The sequence below is a fragment of the Pteropus medius genome, unplaced genomic scaffold (genome assembly GCF_902729225.1).
Source record: "Pteropus medius unplaced genomic scaffold, Ma_sr-lr_union100, whole genome shotgun sequence".
Taxonomy (NCBI): domain Eukaryota; kingdom Metazoa; phylum Chordata; class Mammalia; order Chiroptera; family Pteropodidae; genus Pteropus; species Pteropus medius.
The window spans coordinates 2,908,793-2,918,273 of record NW_024353909.1 but is presented as its reverse complement, the minus strand read 5'-3'; the positions used below and the strand labels follow the sequence as shown (position 1 = coordinate 2,918,273).

The window sequence follows — 9,481 nt, the reverse complement described above, 5'->3', positions numbered from 1 at the left end:
AGGGGCTCAAAAAGACAGCTGCAATGCGTAAGGGAAGAGAAGTGTATTGAGAGTAGCAAGGCAAGGAATAGCAAGTGTCCAAACGAAGCTTTTGGTATTACAGAGTATCTGCTGATGCGTTTCTCTCTTGCTGGTCCTAGTTGTTTTTAGCACTCATTTCTCAGGCCAACGGATACTGGCCCAAGAGTAAAACAGTTCTTCTGAAAGTTTTCATTCCTATGTTAATAAAGGATTCATAATTTGTATTAAATAGTCTCTTTATCTGCCTGTTGCACATAGGATAAGAAATGAAGCAGTTATAAAGGATAAAGAACACATTTACTTTTACACCTGTAATTAAAAAAACTGGAAAAGATAGAGAAGAATCAAAACTAATTGGCCAAGACAGCTTCAAAACATATGCCTTTAGTTTAAAAAAGAATGAAAGAGAAAGGGAGGGGAGGGAAGGAGAGAGAGAGAGGAAGGAAGGAAGAAAAATACACACCTTTGCTATGAAGTAAAAAGTAATGGAAAGCTGCCTCTACTTGAACGGCCCTGAGCACTAATTTCTTTGTGAGTTTTGGCATGGCCTTGACTGGTCCACCCCCAGCAGTAATGTACAGAGACGGAGCGAGCACATCTGTCCTGCTGTAATTAAGGCTGCAGAGCAGAGCAGCAGGTGCAAACTTCTCATCCTTCAAGTTGACTCTTAAACTGCTTGTGCTCTTGTAACTTAAAGTCTAAACTTGTTAAAAATGAGATTTGGAAGGTCATTAGTCTATAACAGGAGCTAGCCACTGCAGACATTTCTTTAAAGCAAAATTAGAAACAGCTACTAACGCACGTCAGCCGTTTTAAGACGTTGCCATTTCACATTTTCCAGAGGGAAACACCATTAATTCCGAGGAGATTAATATCCATGGTAAGCATGATATTGAAGCCAGATTGGAAGACTTCTTTTCTCTTAAGAAAAAAACTTCCAGTATCTGAATGAGTCCCTTACTCAACCTTCTCTCAATGTAATTTAGGTGCTTAGAGATTTTCTGATAGAAAGGGTTCAATCATCACTAAGGTTTTGCCTTATTTTCTTGTTAAAAATTTATCTTTAGAAGAATTTGAATTGTAGTCACCCTCCTCCAAAGAGCTGAGGCAGCAAAACTAGTTCCATTTAAAACGTTTCAATGTGATCCTGCCAGGCCCTAAAATAATTATAGCTTAGAAAGGCAGACATGGCTTTGGGTCTGAACAACTTTTATCATACTATACCTTTTCATGGGGTAGGAAGAAAGATCAGTGATATAACTGTGTGCCAAGAAAGCATACTGAGATAGAAGCCATCTGCTTCTGCAGAACACTCAAAGGAAAGGTGCAGTGCTTGGGGAAAGATCACTGTTTCATTAGGGGCAGTGACACTACTTGTTTGGCTTAGAGGTTCCAGCACTGGTGATGGAATCAGCTATTCCTTTCTGAGCACTTAGCAATGCCGGTGCCAACTGGAGAAGTCTTTGAAATTTTGAGTTAATAGGGTCACTGCTTCTTCTTGAATGCCTGCTGAAGGAACTAAGAAGACTTGGTTGACAATGGCTGTCTGAGCCAACAGAAGAGGGGTTCATGGCTCAACTCCTGGGCTAGAAAAGACCCCTGTTGGCTGAGGACAGATGCTGCAGAACTTATAAGGATGCTGTTAGCCTGCAGTGCTGTCCAGGCCCAGCTGCACAAATTTTGTAAATTATTTTTCAGCTGTGGCTTTAGAGATGAATGGAGGGCCTCTGGGCCAGATCTTGGATGTACTCATTAATGAATTTCAGGCATTTTCTGATGTAAGGGGTGGTAGGGGGACGGGAGGATTGATAAGAGGACTATTCTCTTGTATGTAGGAACTACTAATGCTATTATTTTGCAGACTGTTCTTATCTCAGATTCTAGGAAAGGTAAATGTAGTCAGTAATGTACTTAATTCAACTTACCTTTCATACCCTATCATAAACACCAGATCCAATTCCCATTTCAGAGAAGTCGAACTTACCTCTCCCCTGGCCATCAGCAGAACTTTTGCTCATGGTTATGCCAAGTGTCTATATAATATAATTCAATAAACATTTGAATTAAAAATGTGAGTGCTATTAGGGCTCTCTGGGGCCAAATATTATCTAAGCTGCTAGGCTTACTCTTCTCAATGAAATAAGCTAGTTAGCATCACCGCCAAAATCTCTGGCACTTTTATGAGTGCCAGGAGATGGGAAATACAAGGACACTTAGATATACCAAAAAGCTTATGTATCTTGGAATAAGTGTCCCTCCACACCCAACCTTGAGATACTGTTCAAATTTATAATTCATCAGTCATCCATCTCTCTCTCACACATGCACACATACAAAATCTGTTGACAGAACTTTTGCTCATATTTTTTTTAATGTATCACAATGAGCAGGAAACATACTTGATGAAATATTTTCAAAGGAGTATATTCAATTACCATCTACAATCAACTTAACTATGACAACAAAGTTTTTGTGACAAATTTTTTTTTTCAGTTTGAAAGTTCCACGTGGTTCTGTTTGTTAGTCTCCATGTATTTTGGTACAGTTCGAGATCAGCATTGTTACAGTAACAAAAAAAGCTAACAAGACTACATTATAGAAAAACACCAAGAACATCATTTTTGGTTTCACTTGCTCTATTTTTTTTTGTTATTTTTTTTGTTTTGTTTTGTTTTGTTTTTTGTACATTGCAAAGGCTGTTCATATACCTTTTCACCTCAGGGTCATGTTCATTTATGCTTTCTTTCCTATCCAAACTTGCCCCCCTCCCCCCCTGAAAAGTAAACAAACAAAAAAAACTAGTCAAAGCTTTGTTTCACAGTGGGCAGTATCTCAGCGCCAACAAACAACCAACTCAATTTATGCTTCTATTTAAATGTTTTAATTTAATTTATTATTTAAAAAAAATATATGTCCATGAACATCAAGTGCACTGGCTTGGGTCACTGCCTCTCTCTCCTGCAACTTCCTGCCATGCCTGATAAACTCAGGTTTAAACACATGCCGTCTGTTTTACTTTTATTTTCAATCATGTAAAACTTTGGCCACATTCATCTCTTAAATAGCTTTTAATTAAAAAAAAAAAAAAAACGACTTCCTAGATTTATGAAACTTTCTGTATGTGTGTGTGTTTCCTTCTTTTCTTTTTGGAAGTATGGAAGAAGGATGGATAAAATAATTCATCCTGTGGATCAGTGGTGCTGTGACTGATATCTAGCACCAACCCACACTATGGAGTACTTGAGAAAAAAACAAAAACAAAAACAAAATATGAAGTGTCAATGGAAGTGAAGAACTGATTTAAAAAACGAGATATCCTGTTCAGTTACCTACCATGCAGCAGACAGGAGTAAATTCTCTGAGTGAGACCAATCAGTTGAACGTTGTAGTGAATTCATGCTTTGTAAATGATACTGGTCACAGCCCTGGTGGATGTCAGCCCACAAACATCTTACTAGCTCATGTTTGACTTCTGATTTTCAACATCACTGACTGCTTTGCTACTTCTGGGTTAATGCTGAGAATTATTTTTTCTTTTTTGAATGAACATATACGTGGGCGGTAGAGTTGTAGAGGAAAGCATTAAGTGCACAACCCACTCGAGGTTGAAACAATCACATAACCCCTCTGAGGAACACTGGTGGGTGGAAGCATGCTTAGCCAATCTACCCAACCAAGCACCTTGCTGCTGCCAAATACACCCACAGGTCAAGGCATGGCATAACAAAACACTGACAGTCACTGTGCCTCACAGAGGGAGGATGGCATAGTAGCTCAAAAGAGGGGCGGGGAGAGAAACCATTGGGGAGGGGGTGGCAAAATTACAAGGAAATGAACTTAAAGTTTGAGGGGGGAGGGAAGGGAATAGAAATTGCACTATTACCAAGCAATATCATTTTTAAAAACAAAGTTTACAGAAAAGACCTAGCAGAATTTGACAGATAAAGCTAGTGTTAAATTGTTAATTGGTATCACATAGAGAACCAAAAACAAACAATTTTTTTCTATATGATACAGACACAGAGTAACATACAACAGTTAATGGCAAAAAATATATATATATATTTCATAGAGTTACAAACGATAAAATAATGGAAAACAAAAAACTGTACAACTTTAAATTTTAAAAATGTTCATCTCAAACACAGGGAGAAATACAAGAATTCTTGTTAAAAGAAAATAGCTTGTTAAACAGCAAATGTTTTGTGTACTTGTTTTTGACACCTTATGCTACAACTGGATACTGCTATGAGTAGTTAGATGGTATTCTTTAATATTTCTACTTTAAAAAAATTAAAAAAGGAATTTGCACTGTGCATCAGCCTAGTTAGAAATATGTACAACAGTTCAGGATCTACTCTTTCATTAAACTAAAAACAAATTCATAAAAATAAAACAGTCCCGGCTAAAAAAGACAAGACAAAAAAAGAAAAAAAGAAATCCATTTTCAGATCTTGGAATGCTCCAGTCTTTTGCGAAGTTGATGAGTGGCTTCAGCACTGGGGAAAGAAGCCCGGAAGGTGACCGACAGAACCTGCGTTCACAGTCTTCAAAGTTCCCTTTTGAAACATAAGGAAGAGAATGAAGGGGAGGATTTCACACTTTGGGGGCAAGGGGAGATTGTTTTTGTTGATGTTTGGCTATGAAAGTGAAACAGCAAAGCATCTATTTGTCTCCAAAATCTACAGTATAGCAGCACAAAGTTTTCCTTTAAAGTTCAGACCTTTTTTTTTTTTTTAAGAAAGGGTGTATGGTGCATTGTGTTGTGTGTTACAGGAATACGGATATTAACATAAACACAAGTGCCTCATATACGGTTTCTGTTTTGCTCTCCGTACATTGCTATCTGCTTCTTTGTTGGCTGCGCTCTGGATCACTTGCCGCTCAGACTGCCTAACATAAGGACAAAACTTTGAAGTAAAAAATGTGTCTTTTGGTATATGGACTTGTCATTAACAGCTGCCTCTCTGCTTGCAGAAGAAGCACATAACAACCTGGGAATCTTTTGTTTTACTCCTTTATTAAACTAAGTCTTGTTTGTTTAAATCAGAAACAAATTCTCAAGTAACAAGAACCCTTTCCCTTTTTTTTCTGCATCAGCAGTGAAAGGGTGTGTCTTTGGATTTTATTTAAAGCATGAAATTTCTTCTTCTGAGAGAGGAAAGAAAACAAAACAAAAACAAAAACCATACCCCTAACCAAAAACTTTTTTAGAAAAGAAAAGCACACAGTCCAATTACACAAATTGAAACAAATGTTTTAGTTTAAGAAAAGAATATTTGAAGCATCTACCAAAGGAGGGAAAGGGGTGAAAAGAAAAGCCAACAGAAGGTTAAATAAAAAATAAATGCACAAGGCTAACAGACACAGGTAACTAGAATTATATGCCTTTAAAAAGTTTCAACTCCCCAACCAAAAATAATCTGTGAGGATCCTAATGACCCCTAGAACCCTTTGAAATTCTTTCTTTAGTTTTATAAAATAATTCTGCAGCTACCCTCTAAGAAATGAAGGCAGCTACGTTAAGTGGGAGATTATAGGATGGGAGGTGGGAAGAGGAAAGAGAAAGTGGACTAAGGGACAAAGGGAAGAAAAGCTTAGGCGAATCAACAGATTGCAATCTATCTGCTAGGAATGAACAAGACAACATCAAATGAGGAGCTGTCAGCTGGACCATACAAAAAGCTAAATGTACACAAAGGTTTTTTTTTTCCTTTTAAATCTACCATACTGCTTCAGTTCATTTCCAATGCAACAATCTACTCAACACCAAAAATGGTCATATCTACCATAAATACAGAAAGTCAGTTTTTAAAACTTATTTTTTTAAGCTACGAGTCCTCAACACTCTTTGTGTGTGTGGGTTTTTTATTTTTTCTGAAAGTGGGAGTGCTTAACTTTTCATCTTGAAATTGGCTTCAGCAGAAAAGCTATCCTTAAAATCCCCAGAAAGCTAAAGCAGTTCACATTGTTTTTCTCGAATACTTTCTGCCCATTTTTTAAATTAAGAAAAAAAATCTTTCTGGAACAAAACTAAAAAAAAAAAAAGAAAGAAAGAAAAAGAAAAAAAAAAAGAAAAACCGAAAAAAATATATAAAATAATGATTCTGGAAACAGAACAAAGTGTGAGCGATTGACCTGAGAATAAAAAGACATTACATTTCTTTTTTTCTTTTAGCAAGCCATTGGTATCTGAATGCTAAGATAGCAAGAAATTTAAAACTGGAACAAGGTGGACTGCTTTCCCATACAGTGCATGCCGGGCTCCTCTGTGCTATCGACGTGGGGCGTTTATTGAAAAGGGGCAAATATACAAGGGTTAAGCTCCAAAGACATTAGGGAGGCCCTGCGGACTTGTTTCCCAGACCAATAGTACCTTCAAAAGGACACAATGTAACAAGGTTAAGGGACGTTTTCTTTATATATTAAAAGAAAAAAGAAAAGACGAGAATGTAAAAATCACCGGCATAGATAGGTATATGGGAAAACAACCCACGCTTTTTCTTTTTTTCCTTTTTTTTTTTTTTTTTTTTTTTTTTGGTTAGAAGCTTTGGAATTGCAGTTAGTCTATTTTTGAAATTGGTTTGTTATTAACTTTTTTTTTATTTAAATTCATTTGTTTGTATTGTTCATCTTCAAAGCTTACAATCTGAAGGTGTCCGTTCCTACACTGGTCAGACCACTGTCCTTGGGGCAGCTGGGGTCTTTGGGACCCTCCACCGGGCTCGCCGGTCCGTCGGACTTTTGGCTGAGATCCGTGTCAGACTCCTCCGAATAGTCGTCTGTTGGCATCGAGGGCTGAACCCCTGAGGTGCTGCATGAACTTGAGGTAACCGTTGAAGATGAGGAGAGAGGAGGAAAAGAAGGGGGCTTCGTGGCCGAAGCCCGGGAGACCACTTGCGGCCAAGACTTCCTGGAGGCGTGAGGGGACGCGGAGGACGAGGAGGGGGCGGCGGCCGACGGGGGAGGGGGGCTGTCGTTTGAGTGAGCGGCAGACTGCGAGGTAGATGCGGTGCTAGGATCGGGGAAGCAGGCAGAGTGAGGTAATAAACTAGGGTGCTCTTTGGCGTTTCTTGCTGCTCTCGTGATTGTTCTGTGTTTGTGCAAGGCCGACTCGAGATGTTGACTCAGAGCTTCCTCCCCACAGAGCGCGCTCTCGCACGCCAGGCAGTGGTACGAGCCGCCGCCACCGCTGCCGCCGCCGCCGCCGCCAACGCCGCCGCCGCCGCCGCCGCCGCCGCCGCCAACGCCGCCGCCCGTGGGGACGTGAAGCACCATCTCTTGCAGGTTCACCACAGACTGGCCGAAGAAGCAGAGGGACTTCAGGTGGCTCCTCGCCGCCTCCTCGTCACCGAAGCCCGCCTGGCACTTGCGGCAGACCAACTTGTACTGCACCTTTGGAACAATGAAGGGGTCGTAGAGGGAGTCCGCACTTTTGCTTTCTGCTTCTGGCTCTTCGGGGTTTCGGCAGGGAGGGGGGACACCTCACGGGGTGCGTTTTTCTGCTCTTCTGGTTTGGGGGATTCTTTGGCAGGGTCTTTGTCTGGGGAAGCAGCCCCGGGGGGGACTGGGGTCTGGCTTGCTTTGGGCTGCTGCTGCTGCTGCTGCTGCTGCTGCTGCTGCTGCTGCTGCTGCTGCTGCTGCACTTTTTGCTGCTGTTGTAGTTGCCGCTGCTGCTGCTGCTGGATCGCCTCCTGCAGACTCTGCTGGTATTGCTGGTACTGCTGCAGTAGGGAGCCCGGGGACAGCCCCATCAGGGCCTGTGACAGCGCAGGGCTGTAGGGGAACAGGCCTTCCATGCCATACATAGGCTGCAGGTACCCGCTCTGCAGGGCGCCAGGGATCTGGGGGGCATAGTAAGGAGAGAAGCCTGGTACAAAGTAAGGAAGGAACTGGCTCGTGAGCAACGCCGTGGGGTCCGAAGTCAAGGCTGCCTGCAGGGCCTGCAGCTGCGCAGGGTCCACTGCATACTCCATGGTGGGCAGCGGGGCTGAGATCGTGGCTGCGGCTGCCGTGGGGGCCTCTCCTTTCTCCTTCTTGGGGACAGGCAGGGGTTCCCCTTTCCCTTTGTGTGCCTTTTCCTTCTCCTTTACCTTCTCACTGTCTTTGTCCTTGCGTTGCTGCTGTGGCGGGAGCTGTGGTGCAGGTGGCGGCTGGGCTGCGGGCGGCGGCTGCACCTGTGGCTGCTGCTGCTGCTGCTGCTGCTGGGGTTGAGGGGGTTGCTGAGGCGCCATCGCCATCGTGGCTTGTGCTGGGGTCGGGGAGCTCAGCGACGCTGAGGACGGTTTATTTGGTAATCCAGATGTGGGGAGGCCAGGGGAAGGAACTGTTGTGCTGGGCAGACCCATCAAGTTAGGTTTTGGAGACGTTAAAGCTGAAAAGAATGGAAACGAGAAATCACGTGTCAGTCTGGATGGTGAAGCTGAAGCTCAAGATGTATGACCTGTGCCACTGGCACTAAGTCTGAGATCTCAAGATTTAAACTTGAAAGATCCTCTCAACACCGACGATGTCTCACCAGGCTCAGGGTTGGATACCCTTGTATTCTAACCAGGACCCGGTGCTGAGTCAGCTCCCATATTTCCCCTTTCAGCTAAGCAACTTCTGACACCTTCCTGCCCAATGTGCCACCTACCCCACTAGTTCATATTTGCTTTGCTGGGCTCCCATTCATTCTGCCCAAGGCAGTTAGTCTGGAGACCTCTAAACTCTGTTTCCAGCCAGGACCAAGGGCCCTCGTCAAAGTTTCACAGAAATTCTACAGCCGGGCAGTCCCACCAGAAGTCTGGAAGGGAAAGGAAGCAGGAGAAGAGAGTGAACACAAGCAAGAAATCTGGCCAGGCCCCCAAGACCATGTCAACAAACAACAGGCTGTACACTTGCACCTCTGTGACTTCCATTGCTGCAGCTGAATGGACATATTAGGAAGGCAGAGAGAAGAGGAGAAATGGGAAGAAATAAAAATCCATTCAGAGAAAACTGTTCCCTGGCTTGGTTCAGCTGATACCTGTTGAAAAACGTAACCATCTGGGAATAGGACTCTGGAGTCTGCTGGAGAAACGAACATTTTCTCCTGCCCCTGTCTGAATGACATAGAGGAGGACTAGGGCTGTAGATGGTCAAGAAACCAGCCATGGGAAGAGGAAAAGACCCTGTCAGGAACAGAAGAGCCCAAAGTGCTAGACAATCAATTCCTAAGATGTTGCACATTCCTCAAGTGACAATGCTTATGGGTGGCAAAGGTTTTTGACCATGTCACTAGACCCACATGGGGTACAGCCCCATCCTTTATCACATGCAGGCCTAATCTACCACTACCTGGAAAGCCTCCACCCAGCCCAGAGCCTAACATCCTCCCTGACCCATACCCATCTCCTGGTTTGAGTCTTTTGTTCCACAGTGATGGAAGACGATGTTGCTACTGCTGGTACAGTATCCCCGGCTTTTCTAAAGCTCACTT

General features: G+C 42.8%; 1 protein-coding gene across 1 annotated transcript in view; it reads right to left on the bottom strand.

Annotated features, from left to right (window-relative positions):
* Window positions 1–2,373: 2,373 nt before the first annotated feature.
* ZFHX3 (zinc finger homeobox 3) overlaps window positions 2,374–9,481 on the bottom strand; it is a 230,586-nt gene continuing 223,478 nt past the window's right edge. Inside the window, 2 exon segments of the mRNA XM_039851826.1 lie at window positions 2,374–7,493; window positions 7,496–8,395. Coding sequence (XP_039707760.1) covers window positions 6,664–7,493; window positions 7,496–8,395 — 1,730 coding nt within the window. The 3' untranslated portion in view covers window positions 2,374–6,663.